Source organism: Solanum dulcamara, chromosome 10 (assembly GCF_947179165.1).
Source record: "Solanum dulcamara chromosome 10, daSolDulc1.2, whole genome shotgun sequence".
NCBI classification, from domain to species: Eukaryota; Viridiplantae; Streptophyta; class Magnoliopsida; order Solanales; family Solanaceae; genus Solanum; species Solanum dulcamara.
The window spans coordinates 68042428-68069927 of record NC_077246.1 but is presented as its reverse complement, the minus strand read 5'-3'; the positions used below and the strand labels follow the sequence as shown (position 1 = coordinate 68069927).

Genomic DNA, 27500 nt, shown 5'->3' with positions numbered 1-27500 from the left:
CTATTTCACCTTTCTCTTGAAGATCATGAGTAAAAAAGAATTTTGGTGAAATATGTTTTGTTATATTTCCTTTGATGTATCCTCCCTTCAATTGAGTTAGACATGCAACATTGTCTTCATACAATATTATTGAAACATCTCTTTTCGAAGAAAGACCACATATATCTTGAATGTGTTGAGTTATTGATCTTAACCAAACGCATTCTCGACTTGCTTCATGAATGACTATTATCTCTGCATGATTTGAGGAAGTGACAATCATAATTTGCTTTGTTGAACGCCATGATATAGCTTTACCACCACATGTAAATAAGTAGTCTGTCTGCGATCGACCTTTATGGGGATCAGACAAATATCCTGCATCTACATAACCAATCAATTGTAACATGGATTCATTTGAGTAAAACAGTCCCATATCGGTGGTCCCTTAGAGGTATCTGAATATATACTTAATTCCATTCCGGTGTCTTCGTGTTGGAGAAGAACTAAATCTTGCTAACAAGTTTACAGAGAAAGCTATATCTGGTCTAGAATTGTTGGTAAGATACATTAATGCACCAATTGCACTAAGATATGGTATTTCAGCACCAACAAGCTCTTCATCATTTTTATAAGGTCAAAATGGATCTTTATGAATATCAAGAGATTTTACAACCATTGGGGTACTCAGTGGATGTGCTTTATCCATGTAAAATCTTTTTAAAATATTTTCAGTATATGTTGATTGATGGACAAATATCTCATTTGCAAAATATTTAATTTGTAGACCAAAATAAAATTTTATCTTTCCGGGGTCTTTCATTTCAAATTCCTTTTTCAGACATTTTACTATCTTTGAAAGTTCTTCAGAAGTTCTGGTAATATTTAAATCATCAATATATACTGCTATTATGACAAATTCAGATCTGGACCTTTTCATAAAGACACAAGAGCAAGTTGGATCATTTTTAAATTCTTCTTTTAGCAAATATTCGCTAAGAAGATTGTACCATATTCGTTCTGATTGTTTCAACCCGCATAAGAATTTTTGAAGTTTTATTGAACAAGTTTCTTGAGAATCTTTATACATTTCAGGCATTTTAAATCATTCGAGAATTTTCATAAAAATGTCATTGTCTAGAGAGCCATATAAATAGGCTATAACTAGGGGTGTACCAGCCAAACCATCAAGTCAAACCGAATCGACGAACCAAGTCAAACCGACAAAAAAAATGACTTGTCATTTGGCCTTGAAAAAAATAAATTGATCATTGTTGGTTTGGTTTGGTAATAATAGAAAATAGTCAAACCGAACCGACATAATACATATATAATTTTATATTTTTTATACACAAAAAAAATATTAATTATAATATACTTTGTAAGTATTTTTTAAATTAGTTTATAACTTTCAATGTTTACATATATTATTTCATATTTGATGTTGTAATATGACTTAAAAAATTGGCATATGTTGTATCTTTTCGTGAGTTGTTGGTATATTTTTCTAAGACAGTGTCTTGAAAATGACATTGTACATCTTATGTTTTATTTATTTATTTATTTATTCAGGTGTCTTTGAGATCTCTTTAAGCAATTTAATCACACGATCAAGGGAACAACTTTCAATTGAGAACTTCAAGTGCGACATTAAATTACATGATCAAGGAACAACCTCTTCAATTTGATCTATTTTTCAATCACGGTGTAATTGTAAGAAAAATTAAAAAAAATCAAAAAATTGAGAAAACTGAAAGAACCGACTAAAATCGAAATCGAAAAAATCGACATTAGATTGGTTTGATTTGATTTATAAGTTTAATAAATCGACATAATTGGTTTGGTTATTTTTTAATGAAAAATCAAACCAAACTGACCTATGTACACCCCTAGCTGTAACGACATCCATCAGATACATGTCAAGTTTTTCATGAACTGCCATATTTATAAGATACTTGAAAGTGATTACATCTACCATAGGAGAATATGTTTCCCTTTGCGAAAATTCTTGTGTCACAAGTCGTGCTTTATATCTTACGACTTCATTTTTCTCATTTCGTTTTCGTACAAAGACCCATTTGTACCCCACTGATATTATATCTTGGTATATGGACTATAAGTCCAAAACATCACTTTTTCAAGTGAAATATAATATACTTGCATTGCGTATTTTCTTTGGCCAATCATTGATCTATCGATACTATTTGACAGATTTGAATTCAAGATCCTCGTTATCATTTATAATTTTGAGCGCTACATTATATTAAAGATATTGTCGACGGTTATTTGATATCGATTCTGATGTGACATAACTTGTTGATCTCTCTTTATTTTTTATCATTTTCAGTTACTTGAACCTTTGCCAAGGTTTTATAACGTTTATGTAATGGTGCTCTTTTTATAGCACTTGCCTCATTATTATGACTATCTTGATCATTTGTTCATCTTCTTCATCAAGAAGTTTTATCTTTCGAAGCGATTTATTTATCACACTTCAGATGTACCATAAATTATGTCTTTCAATGAATTTTCATTGGAGCATTTATAACTGGATTATAACATAGGGTCAGCGAATGTGTCTGACAATTGACTTATATTATCTTTGAACGAGGATCATATCAATAATAATTCATATATATAACTTATTTTTCAATTGCTTTTCATCCATCCCCCTAATGCTAGAAAATCTAACATTCACCTCACCTTATTTGGGGACTCATCTTTGTGCATTACGTAGTGGTGGAGCAACTGAATCTTATATTGCACATTTAAATTTTTAGATGAGAATTATTTAGTGCCTGACCCTGAACCAATTATAATAGGGGATCTTTGTTGGCTTGATGCGTACATGTGTTGTTATATTTAAAATAGCACATCTTATACCAAATTTATTTTGAGAGTTTGTTCTCATAACCAATAGTTTAGCTTTAATTGGAGTCATATAACTTTTGCTTAAACCCATTGGATATAAACCAACATCATCAATATAATTTTATAATTTAAAATGTGCTCTTGATTTAACAATTTGAGCAAACAACAAAGCACGTGTGACCATAACATAGCTGCATTTATTAAAATCATATAATAGTAAACGGTCTACATGGTAGGTGAACGGGCTCATATTCACCTTTTTATAGATTCCAAAAATTCAGGGGATAGAATCTCAACCTTAGCTGGTACAATAATAATTTTATTATGAGAACACACAACACAAGAGAATTTTTGAAGAGTTTATTATTTCTTCAAAATATAACCACATGAATTCTCAATCATTTTCGCATTATATTTGATCCGAAATGGTCAACCGGTTATGCCAACTGATATTTATTTCAGTAAACTTCTAGTTAATTAATATGAATATCTTAAATCTTCTCATAATTTAGAGTCTTATTTTTTTCTTTTTGACACTTTCTTTGAAACTAAAAAAAATAATCTTTTGAGACTTACTACAATTTCATAATCATGAATAATTTTATTTCTTTGGGTAGTAGCACATTAGCTCACCAAAGCTATTAACTTTGGATACTACCACATATTCCATAACATTGTCCATATGATGGATATCTCCTTCAAGAAGAAATTTATATCATCATTGTCATGGTTAAAATTATTACAAGTAAAACTTGTTTCTTGATTTATTTTTGCCATTAATATCTTCCTTTTAGTTATATAATACTTGGCAAAATATTTTTGACATACATATGTACATAATCAATGATAATTTTGTGCTAGCAATAATTTTCATTTTTTTGCATGGCCACAACCTTATAGGCAAAAATCATTTTTTTCTTTTGCCCTTTTGATAGTTCATAAAACATATCACAATATTTGTGACGTACTAAACGTACTTGACCATTGACCATATATATCATAATAAAATTTCTTTATTTCTCTCAAACCTCTCGTAGAGGTGAGTTGTGACATTCATTCAATGACCATGCCATTATTTATAATTTTTATCATCTCTTGACACATTCACTTTCAAGAATGGTCGAGCATTCATGATGTTACCACAAATTACATTTTCTTCAGGAAATGAACTATAATCATATGAATGTGCTTCATAATTTTTTATTAGAAGTTTATTGTTATGCTTTGAAATTTATCATATTTATATGACACATCTCAACATCACCTTTTGATAGGTCAAGTGTACCTCCACTTTATATATTTTTTTTATTTTGATAAAGAATTTATAAAATTAAATTAGGTAGCATAGTAACCGCATGCCTAATACCTTTCATACAAAATTTGATGGCAAAAATTGCCTCCACTCTTTGAAGTATCATTTTGAGAACCCATAATGTTCTTTCTTTTATAACTATCACAACGATGACAATTATTATTTTGGCCCTTCACGCCCATATTCATATGTTCAATCACAAAATTACCTTGTCATCTTTCAGATTTTTAATTTATTGCTATCACATTCTCTTCAAAGAATGGAGCATATTCAATGGGACGGACTTCACAATTTTTATCAAGAGCATATCAATTTGCTCAATCATCATTATATCATCAATATATTACATTGGGACTTTAATCCAATGTCTTATCCTTTTAATGCGATAAGACTTGAATCTATCATCATAACTTCAATCAATGACATAATAGACCAAGGTGCGGTGAAACTCAACCATAAATCTTTAAACTATTATCACTTTATAATTATATGCATAATTGAATTATATTTCAATAAAACATAATAAATATAATCAATAAATTTAAAATATAATAAATAATATTATATTAGACCTTTTAATAATCAATATAAATAAGTTATGATCTAATCAAAAAATTGTACCCACAATGAACATGAGAAGAAAATACACATATTTATATGCATTAATATGTACAAGGATGCAATCACACTTACCTTTGCAGTGGTTAAAGAGCAACAAGAGTTACCATGATGAATATGAAAAATCATGAAAAATTGATGATCTTTTAAGTAGTCAATAACCCCACCAATAATTACATAAACAGGACAAAAACTTTTTGCAATTGACAATCAGTTTTTTTTCATCTGGATTTTGTTAGAATCACAGCAAGATTCTGAAAATTTTGAGGAACACATTTTATTTTCTTAAAATTAAGATTTAAAATCTTTGTCGTTGTTAAAGTGATTGATGAATTTATAAAAGAAATTTTAAGGAACTCATTTTATTGTGATGAATATAATTTTATAAGTTCATCTTTTAAATTTAGCCGATCTCCATCATATATTATTATATCAATAATAAAATACTACTTCCTCTGTTTCAAAGTACTCTTCGTTAGAATGCTCACTAAGCTTCTAGATGATGACCAAACCAATAAATTAATGAATTATCTTGAGAGCACAGACATAATTTTCAGGATCAATACATATGCTTTAATTAATTAAAATTACACAAATAACTAATGTGTATGGGATAATTGGAATGATGACATCAAATGATATTCTTAGTGAAACTTATTATCGATCCCAAATATAGCAGAAATAGAGAAAAAATATTTCCTTTAAGCACTAACAAATGGTAAGTGCAAACTTATACCCTTTTTCAGAAGATAGCTTGTTTCGAAATAATAAATTTGATTAGAGCGTCGTACTGATAACGTATTATAAAATATTAATAATAATATATAAGTAGCAAAGAAAAAAAATTATAATAAAGAAAGAAAAAAAAAGAAAAAAATAATATGACAAAACGAGAAAGTAGAGTAGTAATCTTTTCTGTGTGTTTCGTATCGTAGATGCGATGCTTTTTATAAGTACATCAACTTATTTACAACACATTTATTTATTCAATTAAAAGTACATCCTTATTTTAATTTTAGAAACAATCCAAATTCACCCCAAATTGGGACTAATAAGTTGGTGTATAGATCATCACTCTGGGCCTGAGGTTTCTGCCTTTTTCCCCCCGAAACAGCGAGAGAGAAAATCCAGTGAACTCTAGAAGAGAAAATTGAACTTCCCCAAGTCGAACAGCAAGCGGAGCACACACAGTGGGTGGTAGTGAAAGAGGAGAGGAAGAATCAAGAATGGGAAGCCAACCTGCACAAATTCCGACCAGTTTTGGTCACGAACTGAGAGCTTGTCTCCGTTGCCGTCTTGTCAAAACTTATGACCAGGTTCAAAATCCCCTTTTTGAATACACCCTTTTTCGATTTCTTCAATACCCATCAATTTGTTTTTGCTCTTTCAACGTTTTTTCCCCCATCTATCAAGTTATGTCTCAGTGTTGGGTCGGCTGTATGTATCATTTGTATAAACTCCGTCACATTTAAGGACTAATGAATTAGGGTTCATTGTATTTTGATTATTTTTTATGTTTTTATATCTGGGTTTAGAATAGACTGTGTTTTTCCCTCAAAAGGCGGAGTCTTTAACATTTATAAGGAAAAAAAGGGAGTAAAAGAGTTGTTTTCTTCTTAAAATTGGGGTAGGGTGGGGGGGGGGGGATTACAAAGTGGGGAATGGAACCCTCACCAACAAGTAAAAGTTCAGGTAGTCAACTAGCTGAGTTACTAAGATTTTCCAAATAAGTTTTTCATTGGATGTCCTTGTAGTGGGGTTTATGTTTAAGGATTGTGCCTACGTTATATTTCATCGACTAATAATCAATTAACTAAATTTTCATTATGAGGTTGGCTATATGAATCATATGTATCAATTCCCACCACATTAAGGACTAATGAATTCGGGTTCATTATAGTTAGATTAGTTTTATATTTTTGTATCCGGGTTTGGAATAGACGATATGTTTCCCTAATCTTTAACAATTTTAAGGGGGGAAAAGAGTAAATGAGTGTTTTTTTGGATATACTGGTAAGTGGTAGTGGGGTTTATGTGTTTTTTTTAATGTGATTACCTGGTAAATTGCAGTTTAATGAATCGGGATGAGTGAACTGTCCCTTCTTCAACGTTTTATTTCATCGATTAATAATCAATTAACTAAGTTTCATTCAGTCATTTGTATCAATTCCCACCACATTAAGGACTAATGAATTCGGTTTCATTATGGTTAGATTACTTTTGTATTTTTATATCCAGCTTTGGAATAGCCTATGTGTTTCCCTAGTCTTTAACAATTTAAGGGGGGAAAAGAGTAAATGATTATTTTTTTTTGGATAAACTGGTAAGTGGTAGTGGGGTTTATGTTTTTTTTTTCTGTGATCACTTGTAAATTGCAGTTTAGTGAATCAGGATGAGAGTACTGTCCCTTCTTCAATGTTTTATTTCATCGATGAATAATCAATTATCTAAGTTTTCATTTTGAGGTCGGGTATATGAATCATTGGTATCAATTCCCACAACATTAAGGACTAAGACATTCATGTTCATTATAGTTGGATAATTTTTGTATTTTTGTATATGGGTTTGGAATAGGCCAAGGAAACATATAGTAAATTAGCTTCATTTTTTTTGTTGGATATACTTGTAGACTGTAGTGGGGTTTATGTTTTTGATGGGTGATTAACTGGTAAATTGCAGTTTAGGGAATCAGGATGCGAGAACTGTCCCTTCTTCAAGATGGATGAAGATCATGAGCGTGTAGTGGACTGTACTACTCCAAATTTCACTGGGTATGTTTATGTGTAGTTTATTATTTATGTAATATATCCTTTTTCTTCCTTCTTTGTTTTACTTTGTTTTAGGCCAATAATTTTTTTTGTAAGTAATTTGGGAGCTATTGTGTCGTAGTTTAATCTCTGTCATGGATCCAACGAGAAGTTGGGCAGCTCGATGGCTTCGAATTGGTATGTGAAACCTCTCTTACATATATATATAAAAAAAATTGATTGGTCTCTCGTACATTCTTATAATTTTGATGAAATTTGATTACTCATTTGGTATATATTTTGGATTCAAAACTTCAAATTTTATTTAGTCATCAGCTTTTCTGCTAATCTTTGGAATTTGTTTAAGAGGCCCATGGTAGATGGTAGTATAATTGTGCTAAGAGGGAATACCTGAGGGATGTTTCCTTTGCCACTTTCTGCATGTGCCGTTAATACTTAGTAGCACAGTGCTCCAAGGTTTAAAGGGCGGAATTTTAAATTCACATTCTTCTGTGACATTAGCTTTTTGCAAAATGATTGGATGTTTCGTGAAAGGGACAGGGCTAGACATAATTTAGATAGTGGGTTCGCGACTATAACGGGGTCTGTTGGTTTGCAACTTTGATCAGTAGATACATCTCAATTTATTGAATTTAGTCTTATACAGGATTTCTTTTAATCAGGGAAGTGATTATTCAGACGGCTTCTCGTTCTTAACTTTTTTTCTTTCTTTTTCTCATAAGTGAGTACACACATTGGTGACTAGAAACTAATCTCATTAGTTTACTACACCTATATATCATATATGTCTCTTTTCCTTCCAAATGATTTAGAGTTCATCGTCAAGAGACATACGTTTCCGAGTAAGGATAATGTTTGTCTAATCCTGACTAGCCTGTAGTGCATCACCATTAGAAACTTTGGTTTGGCGGTGTAACATTTGTAAACTGCATGGTGGAAATTCAATAGACTAGGCATTAAAGAACAGCAGTCTTGATTAGATAAGAATAATCTTGGATACAAGTTTATGCCTAAGACTTCCAAAAATGCAAAGATTGATAATATATTATGCCCAAGTTCATGTCGTATCTTGGGAGAACGGCTAGGAAATTTTAGTGAGTGAGGGGAGTTCCTGCCAGATCTAAAGGGGCTCTCTAAATGAAGTACACAAAAATCGGAGAAGAGTGCTAGGAAAGAACTGATTATCCAAAAAAAGGAAGGGATCTGGTGTTCTGGCTTCTCTTTATACGTGCTCTAATTGGATTTTATCAAGCTAAGAAGCTCCTCTTAAGGTAGTCAATACCAGACAACACTCCATTTTTTACCTAGCCGTTTCACTTTTATTAGCTTGAGATGTAGTGAGTTGTATAATATTTTCTGAGTAATGCGTCCAAAGGTAGGAAGTCCTGGATGGACGAAGGCGCACATTAGGTGTTAACCTGTACTTGGTAGACGTTTCATATGCCCAAGGCTCCAAACAGCGAAGAATGCACACACATTGTATAGATGAACAAATAAGGTGTGGCAATTTGGAGATTTAGAGACTGAAAACATATTACCTATCCTTCTTTGATATCTTAAAAATTCCATTGTTTCGAGTAATTAGAACATGTGAAAAGAGAAAGAAGATTCTGGACCCCGCCTCATTTTAGCACTAGTCTTCGTGAGGTACTGATTTCAGGTGCAGACTAATTCTACAAAACTAATGACTACTTAAGAATCAAGCTTTTGACAAATAAAATTGAAGCATTTGATTGCAAATTGAATGAGTAGGTGAAAGTGCAATAGTAAAAAATTGAAGTATTTTTCCTTTCTAAAGAAAAAGCGCAGCGTTGATTCTTGCAACTATTTTTCTTTTCTAGTTCTTTCAATGAAAATCTCCACAAAAAGGAAGCAAATTGAGGAATATGAGAACTCACACTACGATAATTGTGTGCTTTGCTCTTTGTGCTAGTGACTGTGAGCTAATGCTTTGTGTCTGTATGTTGGGAAATATCCCTTCATCTTTATCTGTATTGTTGTTTATTTCCTGTTGTATAATGGGGCATATTGTTGACTTGAAATTTTTTTCTAAATATTTGCAGCACGGTATGTCCCTGGTTGTTACACACTTGCTGTGTCTGAGGCACTTCCGGAAGATTTGCAGGTTAGTGATTCCAGATGGTTGCTACTCCAAAGTCCTTTTGTCTTTCGTCAGATGTGCTAAAATTTCAAGTTTTGGACTAGTTAGACATGTCATTTTATTCTTTTGCTTTAATTTGTCCTGTCATTTCTGTATTATATTATACACAGTATTAACTCTTCCTTTCCGGGTCAAATATTTGGGCATCCTAGGTCGTTTGTATTTGAAATACCTTTTAGGTTAGTGAGGTCATCTCTCTCTGCGTTGGCTTTACTTGGACTTGTCGAATCTCAGTATCTCTTTTCCTGTTTCGCGTTCACCTTGTCTAAAGCATGTGATAATTACAAGACAGTGTCTTGATACCTTGTGGGTGTGGGCAATTGAAAAAACTAACTGAATTTTGTTACCTCTTCTTATTCTGATGAGTTACTGCGGAAGTTATATTTACTGTTGGTGAGCTAAGATCTTAGTCTTTGTCAAAGCATTTTAGAGTTGGCTAACAATATTAGTGTCACTTTGGGAGCACAACTCCTTAAGTATTTGGGTTATGAGTATCTGCAAAATTATAATCAAGTTAGCTTGGTAGATGAGATTTTCACTTAATGTTCGCAGATTGCTCATTCTGCTACGTTTAATATGCTAGTTTACACGTCCTAATTTAACTTGTCCATTTATTTTGCATAGTTATCTACTTCTATTTTTTCTGCAGAATCTTTGTGAGGATGAACATATCCCATATGCTCCTCCAAAACGCATCTGATCCAACAAACCAGCAATGACAACATCAGCAGAGTTTGGGTTTTGACATGTTAAGTACTCGCATTTTGCAGCGTCAAAGTAAATTCTGGGATTAATGTTATGTAATTAAGATAACGAATTACTGAAATCATCATTAAACCTCCCTAATCTGGAAACTGAACATGTTTATGTCTGAATGTCTCATTTATCTTTGTCTGCATTCTCATCTGGTGAACTCTCATGTATTGGTGTTGTGTTTATGTGACACTAAAATTTTGTGGAGATGTGTTTGGAGTAGTAATGGTTTTGTGTAATCTGGCCCCTCCCACCAACATGTACCAGGTAATTCTGTTGATGAGAAGAATCACTTAGTGTTTTTTGTCTCCGTTGGGAATTGAACCTGAGACCTCATGGTTCTCAACCATTTTATTGACCACTAGGTCACACCTTTAGGTGTGCGTCAACCTATTTTGGCATAAGGCAGGCATGGTTGAGCTAAAGATGGAGACCCTACAAAGCCTGTAAACTCCTGATGATACATTTTTTTTTAAAACCAGTCATAGCAGTGTTTAAACACATGCGTCCTATGTGGAAATTCATGTCCTGCGTGTATTATGTCATGTAGGACACACGTGTCCACTTGTTCAATTTTATATAAGTTTAAGTGTCAACTAAAATTAAATTAAAAGGCATGTTTATGTATTATGCCATTCAAACATTGTAGGGTTGAAGATTTAGATTTGTTACTTCGTCATCCATATCTTGAGGAGATTGTATTTTGTCATCTAGATTTTCTTTCGAAATTGAGATGCCTGCTTTCATAAAGAAAAAAATCACTGTATCTATGGAGTAGATATATCGTCTAACTAGAAATTTCATAAAAGAATATATTTCTTCATCCGATGTTTCAACAAAACTACCTTTTCATATAGATCGTTGTGTGTTTGATATTTTCATCACCACATGGTAGGGTAGGACTTTGTCATTTAAATATGAACTTTAAACTTTTTCAAGGGACAAATGTTATATAATAATAATTATATATATATAAAAGAAATATTTTATGAACACGACTTATTTGTCATTTTGAGGATTCAGAGGGGTCAATTTGGACATGCAGCAGTTTTCCACGTCTCCTTTATTTCCATTTTTATATAACGAAAAATCAGAGCACAAATATCAATAAAAGGGAAAGATCCAAATTTACGTTTAAACTATACAAAATGATTTAAATCTATCTTTTATTTAGTAATAAAGTTCAAAATATCACCACCATTATCATACCATTACAAAGGACAAACTTGATGTGTTACACCATATCAATTAACATAAATAAGTCTAACTCAATTTCGTATAATTTAAAATTTTCTTCTAAGTTCTAAATTGAAGAATTTGTCAATCACTTAATAATTATAAACTTTACTTGTAAATAAGGAATCATTCACTATTACAAAATTCAATGATGCTTCTTACTTTGACCTTTAAAAACATACATTATTTATATAATCGATCTGAATTTATAGATTTCATATTTTACTATATAAATTTGAAATTTGTATGTTTGATACTTCACCATCCAAACTTGATACAATCATAAATTTTAATCTAAATTTATTGATCTCATACTTTATCCTCCTAACTTAATAGCATTTACGATGTCATTAAATTTTAATCAAATTTTTTATTTATAGATTTGATACTTTATCATACGATCATAGTAAAATTGTGTTTAGTTGTTTAAATTCTAGAAATTTATGCACTTTGTCATCCTATCTATGAACCTAATCTTTTCTAATGGCAAATCTTATCTTTGCATAAAACAAGAAATTAAACATTAATTAGAAGTAATAAAAATATAAAACCAAAAAGATTGTTACTGTAAAACAAAATGTGATTGAACCTTATAATTAACAAAAAAGGAAAAATAAATATTTCTGTCTTTTGGGAGACGGAGGAGTCAATCAAGACTTGAAGAATATTACTTGAGTAAAATAATGATACTATATAATAGTATATTTTATGGAAAATCTTTTGTGGGCTCCAGAACACTTATTTCCCCAGAAAAAAAAAACTCTATATACTAAACTTTTGCTCTATATAAAATTTGAGAAAGAATTGAATTACAAAAGCCTATAATACGTAATTTACTTTATAATTTTACAAAAAATTATTATCACAATTTAAATCTGTGATCAGAATGATAACAATATTACTAGTTCCACCCAACGCTTTCATTCACGATCACTTAATTTTCAATTCCTATAAAACAAAATGTTGGGGGAAGAAATAGACATGTCCATCCTTGATGGACGAGCCTAATTAAAGAAAAGTGAAGAAAAATAAGATGAATATAATTTAAACATTGAGACGTCAATCCTAGAAAAAAATATAATAATAAGACAAACACAAAGTTTAATTACATGATTTTTAACTTATAAAAGGCGCACCTAATAATCATGGCACCATAAGGTCCTTGAACTTGAATGCGCTCGCATTTGAATAATTATATGGTTTGAATCCTTAGTATTCTCTTATTTATTATATGTGTTAAAGTTATATATATCAAAATTAATTTAATATTTGTTGATGGGCTCACTTAAAATTATGAAGTCAAAATAAGGAGGCCACGTATAGTATCCATATGGGCCCAAAAAAGTAGCAGCCCAAATGATTTATTGGGCCACGTGTAAGATATGTCAATATCAGTTGTACCAATCTTTCAAAAATTATTCCATAATATCCCATTACCATTTCTTAATTAAATAAACAATTATTGTACGGTGTACGTAAGTCCGGTTGATTTGATTTTTTATTATAAAATAATTTAAATTAACTATGTTAATTTATTAAATCTACGTACCAACTCAAATCAATATCAAATGGTTTTTTCTATTTTGATTTAATCATGTTTTTGATTTTTCATTTTCTTACAATTATACAGTGGCTAAAAAAGAAATCAAATATATTTTACTTACATGTATAATAGTCTAGAACTTAAAAACTTTAACCAAATAAAAATCAACAAAAGACCGTAAAATTCACATGAGTACAAGATACTTTCATTGAAATATCAACATTTAATATATTAAATTTATAAGATTAAATGTTATAATCAAACTAAATACAAAACAAATTATTTATAAAATAAATCACTTTCAGATCTGAAATTTAGAACCAATGTAATTGTAACATCCGATCTGAATACAACATAAAATATTTATATGTATTTACAATTCCAAATTTGAAATAATGTATCCAAACATTGAAAATCATTCACTAATTTAAAATATATTAACAAAATAGATTATAATTAATATTTTTTTATGTCGATTTAATTTGAATTCAGTTTGATTTTTTTTTTTTAATTTTCAATATCAAATTAATCAAATCAAATGTAGTAAGTTGATTTTTTTTCTTCTTTTATTTGATTTGTTAATTTGACTTACATGCCCTTACTTCAGGATGAATAAATATATCCTTCGTTAAAAAAATGGGGTATATAAGTCCACATTTAGCTAGTGTTTGATCCCAATTTTTTAAATATTCTCAGCAAGTAATTTTTGGATGAAGTTTTGGTGAAATTTCACCATGTGTTTGACTACAATTTTTTTCAAGAATACTTGACTGTTTCAAAAAATATTATTTTGTACCCACAAATTCTAAAAATTATTTAAAATACTCATAAGTTTGTGTTATCATTTTATAATGAACATGTTCCATTAAAAAAAAAAACTTATAACATAATTGATAACAATCAACAACAATAAAATAACAATATGAGCAAGAACAATATATTAATTGAAGTAAAAACAAATTATTCTTTTTTCCCAATCTTGTCATTCAAACTATTTTTTTTCAGAGGAGGTAATAACAAACTATTCTTTTATAAAATCTTCTCACATTGTACTAACAATCTCTTCACGATAATAAATAATGGGTGCTTTTATAAAATATAAAATTTTGGGATAATTTTTAAATTTTTAAAACTTTTCAAGTTTTTAAGTTCTAATTTTTTTTAAAACTTGAAAATTTGAGATATTTATCAAATAATAATAAATAATATAACCAGATACTAATTCTCATTTTTTTTTAAATTTTTCCCAAAAATTATTTGGGACGACACCTTGTATTTATTGGAGGATAAGAAAATACTTTGAGGATAATCGAAAGGGTATTTTGTAAGTGACAGTCAACATGGGTCATTTGTATAGAGGCAGCCCACCGTTTAACATGCATCTTTTTCTTTTACATTTTCTTTTGTCCTTTCTTGTACTATACACTTTACCTACTGAATCCTTGCTATAAAAGAAAAGCAACTGATACTGGTTTTAGTTCCACAGACCATAGTTGAATCTGGTTGAAGTACAAAAAAAGAAAAAGAGTAGAACAAATTTCTTGAAGGGTTGACCTAACTGGTGAGGAACCCCTTTTTTTTGAGCTATGTTATGCTTATAAGACGTGCAAATCTTTAATTTGTTGTAAAGTTTCATTTTTTGGTGATTTTTTCTTGATTTTGGTCATTTGGGTGTTTGATTTAGTGTTCTTTTTGTTGATATGTAGCTTCTCTGGTCACTGGTGAGAACCCTTTTTTTTTTTTTACTTTTTTTTGCTCTGTTATGCTTATAAGACTTGTGCAAATCTTTGGTTTGTTGTAAAGTTTCTTTTTTTTTTGGGTGATTTTTCTTGATTTTGGTCATTTGGGTATTTGATTTAGTGTTTTTTTGTTGATATGTAGCTTCTCTGGTCACTGGTGAAAACCCTTTTTTCCTTGCTATGTTATGCTTCTAAGACTTGTACAAATCATTGGTTTGTTGTAAAGTTTCTTTTTTGGTGATTTTTTCTTGTTTTTGGTCATTTGGGTATTTGTTTTAGTGTTCTTTTAGTTGATCTGTAGCTTCTCTGATGACTGGTGAGAACCCGTTTTTCTTTGCTATGTTATGCTTCTAAGACTTGTACAAATCATTGGTTTGTTGTGAAGATTCTTTTTTGGTGATTTTTTCTTGTTTTTGGTCATTTGGGAATTTGTTTTAGTGTCCTTTTAGTTGATCTGTAGCTTCTCTGGTGACTGGAGAGAAACCTTTTTTTTTTTTTTTGTGCTATGTCATGCTTCTAAGACTCGTATAAAACATTGGTTAAAGTTTTAGCTTTTTGGTGTTTTTTCTTGATATTGTTCATTTGGGTATTTGATTGAATGTTCTTTCAGTTGATCTGAAATTCCAGATTGGGAAATAAAACCTTTTTGTTGCTTTTAACGAGCTTGTTATGCTTCTAGGACTTATGCAAATCCTTGGTTTGTTGTAAAGTTCTCTTTTTGGTCATTTGGGTATGTGGTTTAGTGTTCTTTTACTTGATCTGAAGTCCCAGATTGAGAAATGACACAAGCTCTTTGTGTTTGATTTCATCCTGGTCGCATCGTTGATGATGTTTCATTGTTTGTTCAGTCCCCTTTTCTTGTCTCCTTTATTTGAAAGTCCAAGACTTCACTTCTATATTTGTTCGTAGAGGAAGCATTTTGGTTTAATTTTTTGTTATAGGGAGATGTGTGATGTCTTGATGAAGATTCTTCCAATTTCTCTTTTACCCATGCTGTTAAGTTGGAAGCACATTGATTTCTCGAATCATAGCATTGTGAAATGAACATATAGTTGATAGAATGGCCCTGGAATCAACATATTTGTTGATTATATTCCACTTGTATGCTATGTTGCTCCCACTCTTACAAAATGCTGTTGGGGGCTTGTCGAATCCTCCAAAAGTAGTGTTCTTTTTGAGGATCCCAAACGAGTACGACAACAATTTTGGGGCGTTCAATCAACATAGCTTGTATGTACAGTTGATGTAGGTGTTCCTATATGTCTAATTTCTCTCAGGAGTTGCTTGTTGATTGTCTGCTATAGAATACTAAATGTTTGTTCATATTGTTAAAAGGATACATGGAAGTTCTTCTTCGTCTTAAATCAGTACCCTGCCTCTATGTAAGAGTAATGAGTGCAGTTCTAATTTCCAAAGTATTTTTTTAATGTGCTACTTGGATCTAAAGGAATCAAGGTCCTTTTCTGTTTCTGTACAAACTAGCACTTTCTTGGTACAAATTGATGAAATGTTTGCTTTCGCTTATAAAAACGCGAAAGAGTTTTATTTAATGAGCTGGTTATATGGGCTTCTGAAAAAGAGTGGGTCTTGTCCTTTTGAGCAGATAAATAGAAGAAATGGCCAACATAGACATAGCTGGAATCATGAAGGATCTCCCAAATGATGGCCGTATCCCAAAGACCAAGATTGTTTGCACTTTAGGGCCATCTTCTAGAACAGTACCAATGCTGGAGAAGCTTCTTCGTGCTGGCATGAACGTTGCCAGGTTTAACTTTTCTCATGGGACCCATGAGTACCATCAGGAGACATTGAACAATCTTAAGATTGCTATGCAGAATACTCAGATCCTGTGTGCTGTCATGCTTGATACCAAGGTTTGATTTTGAAGCATATTTTAGTTATCGGTTATTATTTTTCTTCTATTTCAACTTAGTTCTTGTGCAGATGGTTTGTAATTTTGCGCTGGTCGTTATTTCAGTGTGGTATTTGCTTGAGGATTACCTCAACCAGGTGTAGTCAGCTAAATTAGGGTATAATAAGAGTACAGTGAAAGCCGATTCACACCAAATGCATAGTGTGTTTAGAATTTCGTTGACAAGGATGCTACATTTTACTACTTATCTCTGAGCATTCCGTTCCCCCCTTTTGAGAATTAAATTTGTCAAACTAGAAGAGTAGCATTTTATAGAAACGTATCTTTCTAATCGATTCAGACAAGGGGTGTTGATATAGTTGAGAGAGAGCTTCCATGGATATAAATCATTTCTCTTTGTGGTTATTATGTATTCCTGACATGGAGGATGAAATTCCTAACTCTTTTTTTTGATAACCGTGGTGCCCGGTCCAAGCTTGGGCACACCTTGACTAATTCAATGGGATACCTTCCACTTCCACCATCAACAAGTACTAGGTAACTCCGTCCACCAAGGCTGGGACTGGGAAGAGAACTTGAGACCTTATGGTTCTCAACCCCACTTCATTGACCATTAGGCCACACCCTTGGGTGCAAGTCCTAGCTCTTTAAGGACCATATTTCCTCCATAGTTCAGAAGGGCGTTATGATCTTGTTTTATGTGGTCATAAGCAATGCCCTTCCCTTAGTGGTGGAGAAGTGCAATATTTTGATTGGATTAGTCTTTGTTAACCACTAGATAATAAGTTTGTTCAATAATAATATTTGTAGAAAGTGGTAAGCTGTGGTATTTTTTGGTACATTCCAAACTCAAAATTGTGTAATATAAGGTGGATCAGATTGTTGACAGCTTGAATAACACATGCTAAGGTTCACTTGCATCTGTTACCGGTATGGAGCTTTTTCACACGTTAGTATGATGTTCTTTTTTTTTTTTTTTGGGGGGGGGGGGACTCTGTTTTCCGGTTATGGGCTACTGCAGCTGCCAGCAAACTTTCTTAACCTTCACCTCAATTTGCCAGATATTTAAGTCGAGACTGAGATCTTTATTTACTATTGTGTTTCGGTAATATATATGGCTTGGCTTGGAATCATTGAATCAAAAAACATTTTTATTCTCTATTTCCGTTTCTAGCAACTGCTATTTTGTTTCTGGTTGTCAATGGTTGGTGAATTTGATCTTAGAATGCTGCTATCATAATAAGTCAAAGAGTACTGGTTAAGACCTTCCATTTATTCTGCATGTGTGACTATTCTGCAGCTTCAATTTACTTCCTTGATGTTGGGTTAACATACATTTTTTACGCAGGGGCCTGAGATTCGAACTGGTTTCTTGAAGGATGGAAAACCGATTCAGCTTAAGGAAGGTCAAGAAATCATTGTATCCACAGACTATACCATAAAAGGAAATGAGGAAATGATCTCAATGAGCTATAAGAAGCTGGTAGTGGACTTGAAGCCTGGCAATACCATCTTGTGTGCAGATGGTACAATAACCCTTACTGTTTTGTCATGTGATCCACCGTCTGGAACAGTGAGATGTCGCTGTGAGAATACTGCCACCTTAGGAGAGAGGAAGAATGTAAACCTACCAGGTGTGGTTGTGGACCTTCCAACACTTACGGAGAAGGATAAAGAAGATATACTAGAGTGGGGTGTTCCTAACAACATTGATATGATTGCTCTTTCATTTGTGCGTAAGGGTTCAGATCTTGTCAACGTTCGCAAGGTTCTTGGTCCACATGCCAAGCGCATTCAACTAATGTCAAAGGTATGCAGAGTAATTTTGTCTGTATGGTTTAGTATGGTCGAATTTTGAAGCATATGAGTTGTTTAGGAGAGAAGAACATTAATACTTGGCAATGGATTGGTGTCTTCTAGATTTACATTCTTCTTCCTGAACATGTCTTTCCATTTATCACTCCCTCTCTGTGTTATGTTTTTTTTGGGGGGAAATGGTGGGAGAGATTTTTGTGATAGTGTGTTATTCAATGAGGGGAGTCAGATGTCCATTGTACAAATATTTGACTGCTAACTAGTTTTATGGGGTAGTCTGATGTTTTGATCTTCTGAAATTGTCTTGAAGGTTGAAAATCAAGAAGGGGTAATCAACTTTGACGAAATCCTCCGTGAGACAGATTCTTTTATGGTTGCTCGAGGTGATCTCGGAATGGAAATTCCAGTTGAGAAGATTTTCTTGGCCCAGAAAATGATGATATACAAGTGTAATCTTGCTGGTAAAGCTGTGGTAACTGCCACTCAGATGCTTGAATCAATGATCAAGTCTCCACGGCCCACCCGTGCTGAGGCTACTGATGTGGCTAATGCTGTCTTGGATGGCACTGATTGTGTTATGTTAAGTGGGGAGAGTGCAGCTGGTGCTTATCCGGAGCTGGCGGTAAAAATCATGGCTCGAATCTGCATTGAGGCAGAGTCTTCACTTGACAACGAGGCTATCTTCAAGGAAATGATCAGGTGTACCCCACTGCCAATGAGCCCATTGGAAAGTCTAGCATCATCGGCTGTCCGCACGGCTAACAAAGCTAGAGCAAAACTCATTGTTGTCCTGACACGGGGCGGGAGTACAGCTAAGCTGGTTGCCAAGTATAGGCCTGCTGTTCCTATTCTGTCAGTAGTCGTCCCTATTTTGACTACAGACTCTTTCGATTGGTCCATCAGTGACGAGTCCCCAGCTAGGCACAGTTTAGTATATAGGGGCTTGATTCCAATTCTTGGTGAAGGTTCTGCGAAGGCCACTGATTCTGAATCAACTGAGGTAATCCTTGAAGCTTCCTTGAAATCAGCCATAACAAAAGGGCTATGCAAACCTGGTGATGCTGTCGTGGCACTTCATCGTATTGGTGCTGCATCCGTTATCAAGATTTGCATCGTGAAGTAATCGGAGTGTGTCACATACCTTACAATTCTTGAGCTCCCCCTACCTGAGTTCATACTGATTTCCATTATGCTTTCTGGTCTTGATAATGCATTAATATGGTGATTTTGTCACAATGTCTTAGGATATCTAGTATTATCACCAAGGATTACTATATTTCATGTTAAATTTCATATCTGCTTCAAACACTGGATTTAAAATAAATATCCTTTGGTGTAGCAATACCTTTATGTTATTGTGCAAGGGGACATTTACTTTCAACCTTCTTGAGGAATTTATAATGTATTACACTGGAAAGAGTTTCATTGGCATCTGATTTACCATGTTCCAATGGTTCTTTCATTTTGGATATCAGTGAAAATTGCTACATTATTATATGTTCCTATATTTATGACTATTTATCCGAGGATTTAGATAGAAGGTTAGTATATAGTCATGCGTTGTGTAGTTTCCTTATCATTGTTGTTTCTATTACCCTGTCATTATCTTGTTCTTTGATATTAGTGTCTTCTTGGTTTCGGTTATTGTATTATTTATTGTTGCTATTGTTCTCTGCTTCATTTATTTTCAGTATGGATTCTTCACTATTATATTTGTTTTACATGCTTGATTTTTAGAATTGTTTTGTTCGAGTCGAGGGTTTATTGAAACAGTCTTTCTACCTTTCCAAGGTAGGAATAAGATTGTGTACACGCCATCCATCTAGACCTAACTTGTGGAATTCTATTATAAGTTGTTGCATCTATGAAGCCTACATTTGTTGTGCATGATGAAAATTGATCTGTCAATATAACTATTAGAGGAAAAATATTACTCACTTGATTTGTCTTGCAACTTATTTGGGATGATTGTTACATGTTGTATTTTATCATATTGTTACTTTGATTATTATTTAAATTTTATTATATTATATTATTAAATTCATTGTTATGTATTGTCGTAACAATCGTGTAATCATATCATTGCCTAATTTTTTTTTCCTCATCTTTGTGAGTAGGTCTATTTTGGTTTATTTATTAAACTAGTGTTTTTTTTTCCATATGGTGTTCGGAGTTCGTGGAGCCTCGATTAAATTCGAATCGCGCTTTGCAGGGCCAATTTGGAGGTGACGCTTTTTACATGATTTTTTCATTTTTTGGGGTTGAACTCGAAACCTCTGGTTAAGGGTGAAGTAGTCTCACTACTGCACCACAAATCATGTTGATTCAATAAAGTTAAGTTGTTTTTATCATACATTGTATATAAATTATTAGTGACTAGTTTAGTGTACGTGAGCGTTAAATTGTCAATCAATACAAAATATACAAAAGAAAAATAATCTCTTTTAAAATAGCATTTGACTTTAAATATAGTATATTTTTTTAGAAAATAAAATTTATAAATAATTAATAAAATTACGTACTTTGACAAATATAAATAGCAATTGTTGTAGAAAAAAAAATCAATTGTCCCAACAATCTTCAATATGATTGTTTCTTAATTTTTTTTTTTGGAAGATAGAGTTGATGAAGTACGTCATAATACACTGTAACATAGACAAAAATCAAGCTATTAGAAAATATATACTTTTAATAAGTTAAATAAATATTTGTTGGTTACAAACACAACTCCAATTTCAACTTCAATTTTAAAATTTCCAAATAAAATAAAAATATTTAATTTTTATTACCAGACGCCCACTATATATTCTTCATAAAATACCAAAGAACTTTAAAACTATCAGTACTATAAAATAAAATTGAGTAGAAATCAATACAAACACAGTAATACATAATTACTATATATCAAGAACTAAATACAATATACTAAAATAACAGATCAATATGTAGTCTGAATATTTAAATTTTTTTCATAATTGTCATCTCTATATGCCTAAACCCATGCCAAAACGTAATTTTCTAGGAGATGTGTTTAATTCCTTTTTCATTGATTCCTATCTATATTATATAAGTCTTTACAAAATCTTAACTGATTATTACAATATTAAGGAAAGACGTAAAAACGTAAAATTTTAGTCAACTTTTAAAGTAATAAATATTAACAGTTCTTACCTTTTACAAATAAATAAAAATTAAATAAAAAATGAAACTAACTTTTTAGATAATTAGGAGTCATATTAATTATTTTAGGATTTCTCCTCCTTCACGTAAACAATCTTATTGCTTAATTATTTTAGAATTCCTTCTACTTATTACGTGACTATACAATTTAATATAATAAAGATAATAATAATTTAGAAAAAAGAAAAAGACGATATTGTCTAAATGAGAGTATTTTAATGAAGGACAAAAAATTCAATGAACATTTTAAATTTTTTTCATGCTTTTAATATAGAGATTAGTTGAGTATATGTGTGTTGCATAGCATGTTTGTCCCTATAAAAAATTCAAATAATAGTAAATATTTGATTGATTTATGAAAAATAATGATAATACCATGAGTATATTAATTCATGAATTAATAGATATGAACCATAATCAATCATTATCACTAATCACTTATCAGTCAGTATATGGTCATGCTTTTATTTTTTAAGTACATTAAAACTAAAATAGAAATTCTATCAATCACATACACAAAAAGAAATAAGGAAAGGTTAGAAATATAAGCATCGGATTTTGCTACCTTCTTTCAGCACTACAATATGAACTCAAAAATTGATACATGTTGCATCGACTTGTCTTAATAGCTCTGTATATTTTTTGTATATATTTCTCTCTCATTAATTTTACCTTTTATTTTGCGGAAAATTTCAAGACCTACTTTAGTGGACAACCCTTTTTTCACCTCATATATAGAATTACTTTAATGGACAATCCGTTTAATTTTCACCTTATACTGTTCTATAAAGACTTCTCCATGTATTTATTTTATCAAGTTCTTCTTATATATTTTAGGACTCTTTTCACCTATCGACATTAGTAATTTCTTAATTATTAATTCTCTTAATATCTCTTATCATATATTTTACTCTTACCAAATATTTTAGAAATTCTTAATTTTAAATATAATTAAACTCGATTTACAACGAATAATGTACTTGATCCACCTTCAAACTTAATTAGTAATTAAGCCTAAATTGAAAGAATCAACTATAACCCTAAATTTATAAGTTCATCATTCAAATAAAGCTCCGTATATGAAAATTACACTTAATTATAACCTTATATTTCTAATTCAATAAATGAGTTTAAAAATCCAACTATAATACTAACGAATCATATATCAAAATATAGTTATATAACATAATCAAAACAAGCTACAATTAAACAAAGAAAGAAAAAAAAAGCATTGCATATAAATTTTACATCTACTAATATAAAAAATAAATATAATAAAAATAAATTGCGTGGATGTTTCACTTTGTGGGACCCACTTAAAATATATATTGTTCTCCCTTATTTTCATAACATTTCAGGCTATAAATAGCCTTACACAGATCGTAATACATACATACACTGAAATTAGCTCCATTCTCTCTTTCTCTTACTCTGTCCTTATTTTTTGCTAAGTTAGTTTATTTTATAACACATTATCAGTACGAGCCTCTATCACTTCGAGCTATTTTAAAAAAACGTTATAAAAGGGTAAGAATTTTATTTTCTTAAAATGTCTAATATCTCTATACTTGAATTTGTTACTCTTAATATATCTGGAAAAGACTACTCATCATGGACACTAGATGCCGAAATACATCTACAATCGATGGGTCTGGCAGATACCATCAAAGATGATAATATGGCTTCTTGTCAAAACCGTGCCAAAACCATGATATTTCTCCGCCACCATCTTGACGAGGGGTTAAAATTATAGTACCTCACATTAAAAGATCCCCTTAAACTGTGGAATAATCTAAAAGAAAGATATGACCACCTGAAATTGGTCATCCTTCTACAAGCACGTCATGATTGACTCAATTTGAAATTAATGTATTTTAAAAATATAACTGAATATAATTCTGCCTTATTTAAAATTATAGCACAGTTAAATTTATGCGACGAAGAAATCATTGAGCAAGACAAACTTGAAAAAATATACTCCACATTTCCACTAGCGAATATGCTCCTGCAGCAGTAATATCGCGAAAAAGATTTTAAGAAATATTCTGAATTACTTTCTCACCTTTTTATTGTTGAACGCCATAACAAACTATTAATGAAAAATAATGATAGTCGGTCCGTTGGTTCTTTGTCACTCCCTAAAGTGAATCAGATAAATTATAACTAATGAGAAAGAGGTCATGGCCCTAGTTATGGTCATGGTCGTGGTCGAAAAAAAAATTATAATCATGATGCTCAGCTAGCACCGATAAATTATCAGCAATATAAAAAGAAGAGTGAAAAGCAAGAAGCTATACCAAAGAAAAATTCAGAAAGTATATGTCATAGATGTGGAGGTATGAGACATTGATCACGGACCTGTCGGTCATCAAAATGTCTAGTTCACTATATTAGGCATCCTTGAAGAGGACAGAAAATAATTCAGAGACAAACCTTATCTCTGAAGATAATATTGAGCCTATGCATTTGGACGTAGCTTATTTCTTCAATTTCCGAGAAGGAAATATGAATATTGATAAGCCTGATAATATTTAAATAATTTTCTTTTTATTTTTCTGTACCAAATCATATGTTTTTATTTTTCTAATTCAGTAAATAAATAAAATTTGTATAATGAGCAATGTTTTAATTATAATATTTACTTTATTTCTTTTAGAAGAAAAATATGGATATGCCTCAAATTTTGTTTGGATCAATGATCAATCACGAGGTTATACTAACAAAGGTTGTGCAGACCTTATTGGTTATGCAGATACAGGTTATTTATTAGACCCACATAAATTTTGATCTCAAACAGGCTATTTATTTATATACGGAAGAACTGCTATATAATGACGATCTATAAAACAGTCTATTGTTGCTACTTCTTCAAATCATGCTGAAATAATAACAATTCGTAAAGCAAGTAGAGAATGTATGTGGTTGAGATCAATACAGTTCATTAAAGAAAGATGAAGCCTGAAAAATGATGTCAAAGTACCCACAGTTATATTCGAAGACACTGTTGCGTGCATACCTCAATTGAAAGGTGACTTCATAAAAGGAGTCAGAACGAAACATATTTCACCAAAATTATTCTTCACACATGATCTCCAGAAGAATGGTGATATTGATGTACAACAAGTTCGTTCGAGTGATAATTTTGCAGATTTATTCACAAAGGCATTACCAACATCAACTTTTGAGAAGCTAAGATATAAGATTGAAATGCGTAGTCTCCAAAATATCAAATGAAGTTTTCGTCAAGGGGAGTAAAATACGCGTTGTACTCTTTTTTCCTTAACTGAGGTTTTATTCCACTGGATTTTTCTGATAAGATTTTTAATGAGACAACACTTAAGCCGTATTACCAGATGTGTGTACTCTTTTTTCTTCACTAGACTTTTTTCCACTGGGTTTTTTCTAGTAAGGTTTTAATAAGGCACAACATCTATGGATGTTCAAGATAACTATGTATATTGTTTTTTGTAAAAATTTTAATGAGACACATTACACGTGGACATCTAAGGGGAGTGTTATGAAAGTAAAGTAAAGTAGTGGATGTTCCAATTTGTGGGACCCACTTAAAAATATATATTGTTCTCTCTTATCTTCACAATATTTTAGGCTATAAATAATCTTGCACAGATCGTAATACATACACTTAAATATTATTAAATTGATACAATAGTTGAAATCAAAGTAATTGAGCATGCTAAATTCTTTTTCTTAGGCAGAAAGAATGAAAATTGAGCATTTTCTAGGAAGTGCCCTAAAGCCTAAAGAAATTGGAAGTGCTACTTCTTCAAATCATGATTGACGATGAAGAGTCCTCAAGATGAAATTCTTTACTGTTTTGGATTTTGCATTTATTAGAAAAATCAGTACACTTGGAACAAAGAAAATAACAATTACTGCATTTTATGTATAACTTTCTCTCCAAAATATCATATATAACAAATTGAATTACTATCTCATATATATTGTTAGAACCATTCATATAATTACAAGAGACATTCCAGATAAGTTTATTAACTAGCGATTTTTGTAAGAATGCAATTAAATTACTTATTGGACCAAACTCGCTTTATAGCGTATATAAATTCTCCTCTCCGTAAATTAAGAGTATAAGAAAAAAGATAAACCTTTAATTTTTCTGGCTACTTCATTAGGCGACAACATACTTGTTTTCTTTAATTTTTCGATCAAAAATTTTTAACTGAAAGAGAAATACAAAAATATTATCAAAAGGAGATAATCCATTATGTATAATTCATATATAATCTTTAAAGCTATTAACTAAAAGAAATAAAGAAACACAAAAATAATGATAATATTGAAAGTAAGAAGACAACTTGAATCAAAACTAAAATTAGCTATAATTATAATTTTCTTGATCAAAACATATGTTGGGATCAAAATCCAATTTAAAGTGATTTAGTGGTTTTAGATTTGTGTTAGGACACCATAACTGTGAAAGGAAAAAAAGACTCCTACGTGTCAATAAAAAAGGTCTCCTCTGCAACTTTTTACTTTTTCAAAATAGAACATATGTGATTTGTGTTAGGATACAATTTAGTCAATTTTAAAATACTAAATATTTATTCTACATGTTACTAATAAAACAAATATTTTATAATTGTTATAAAATACACTAACTTAACAAAATAAGAAGGAGAGAGTAAAAGAAAAGAAAGGAAAACAGATGAGAATTTCGTATGTATGTGTGTGTTCATTTAAATTGCAAAATGAGGCAATTTATAGCAAAGAAAATGGGAAAATGTATGGGGGACAAAGGGGAGTGGAAAGAAAAGTGGGAGGAAAATAATTTGTATTTGTGGGTCCTACTTTATAAAGTGAAACATCCACTTGCTATTTTCTAACACTCCCCCTTGGATATTCACGTGTAATGTGACTCATTAAAAACTTACAAGAAATAATATATATAGTAGTTATTCTGAACTCCTATAGATGTTGTGTCTCGTTAAAACCTTATTAGAAAACATTCAGTGGGAAAAAGCCTAATGAAAGAAAAAAGGTACACACATTTGATAATACGCCTTGAGTACTGCCTCATTAAAAACCTTGCTAGGAAAATTCAGTGGGACAAAACCTAAGATTAACAAAAAAAGAGTGCAACATGTATTATACTCCCCCTGATGAAGACATCATTTAATATCTCGAAGATGACGCATTCCAATCTTGTATCTCAATTTCTCAAAGGTTGAAGTTGGCAATGCCTTGGTGAATATGTGTACTAAATTATCACTTCAACGAACTTGTTGAACATCTCTGTCTCATTTGATGTATCCTCCCTTTAATTGAGCTATACATGCAACATTGTCTTCATACAATATTGTTGGAGTGTCTCTTGTCAAAGAAAGGCCACATGTTTCTTGACTTGCTTCATGATTGGTTATTATCTCTGCATGATTTGAAGTAATGACAACTATAGTTTGCTTTGTTGAACACAATGATATAGCTGTACCACCACAAGTAAATAAATTGCTCATTTGCGATCGATATTTATGGGGATCAGACAAATATCCCGCATCTCCATAACCAATCAATTCTGACGTGGATTCATTTGAGTAAACAATTTCATATTTGTGATCTCTCGAAGGTATCTGAATATATGCTTAATTCTATTTCATTGTCTTCGCGTTGGTGAAG

The 27500-nt window shown here is 31.4% G+C and overlaps 2 protein-coding genes across 2 annotated transcripts; both read left to right on the top strand.

Annotated features, from left to right (window-relative positions):
- The first annotated feature begins 5780 nt into the window (after positions 1-5780).
- LOC129871461 (transcription elongation factor SPT4 homolog 2-like) lies at positions 5781-10671 on the top strand. Its single transcript, XM_055946370.1, has 5 exons — positions 5781-6096; positions 7460-7551; positions 7670-7725; positions 9612-9673; positions 10359-10671. The coding sequence occupies exons 1-5, from the start codon at positions 6007-6009 to the stop codon at positions 10407-10409; spliced, it is 351 nt and encodes a 116-aa protein (XP_055802345.1). The 5' UTR covers positions 5781-6006; the 3' UTR covers positions 10410-10671.
- A 3961-nt stretch (positions 10672-14632) lies between these two features.
- LOC129870032 (pyruvate kinase, cytosolic isozyme) lies at positions 14633-20170 on the top strand. Its single transcript, XM_055944609.1, has 4 exons — positions 14633-14802; positions 16584-16854; positions 18202-18663; positions 18979-20170. The coding sequence occupies exons 2-4, from the start codon at positions 16597-16599 to the stop codon at positions 19789-19791; spliced, it is 1533 nt and encodes a 510-aa protein (XP_055800584.1). The 5' UTR covers positions 14633-14802; positions 16584-16596; the 3' UTR covers positions 19792-20170.
- Positions 20171-27500: the final 7330 nt, after the last annotated feature.

Bases quoted from the DNA above. Each gene is read 5' to 3' on its own strand.
- LOC129870032 (XM_055944609.1), top strand. From the start codon at position 16,597: ATGGCCAACATAGACATAGCTGGAATCATGAAGGATCTCCCAAATGAT. The intron at 16,855-18,201 runs GTTTGATTTTGA...TTTTTTACGCAG, and splicing joins CTGTCATGCTTGATACCAAG to GGGCCTGAGATTCGAACTGG. The intron at 18,664-18,978 runs GTATGCAGAGTA...ATTGTCTTGAAG, and splicing joins GCATTCAACTAATGTCAAAG to GTTGAAAATCAAGAAGGGGT.
- LOC129871461 (XM_055946370.1), top strand. From the start codon at position 6,007: ATGGGAAGCCAACCTGCACAAATTCCGACCAGTTTTGGTCACGAACTG. The intron at 7,552-7,669 runs GTATGTTTATGT...ATTGTGTCGTAG, and splicing joins ACTACTCCAAATTTCACTGG to TTTAATCTCTGTCATGGATC. The intron at 7,726-9,611 runs GTATGTGAAACC...AAATATTTGCAG, and splicing joins AGCTCGATGGCTTCGAATTG to CACGGTATGTCCCTGGTTGT.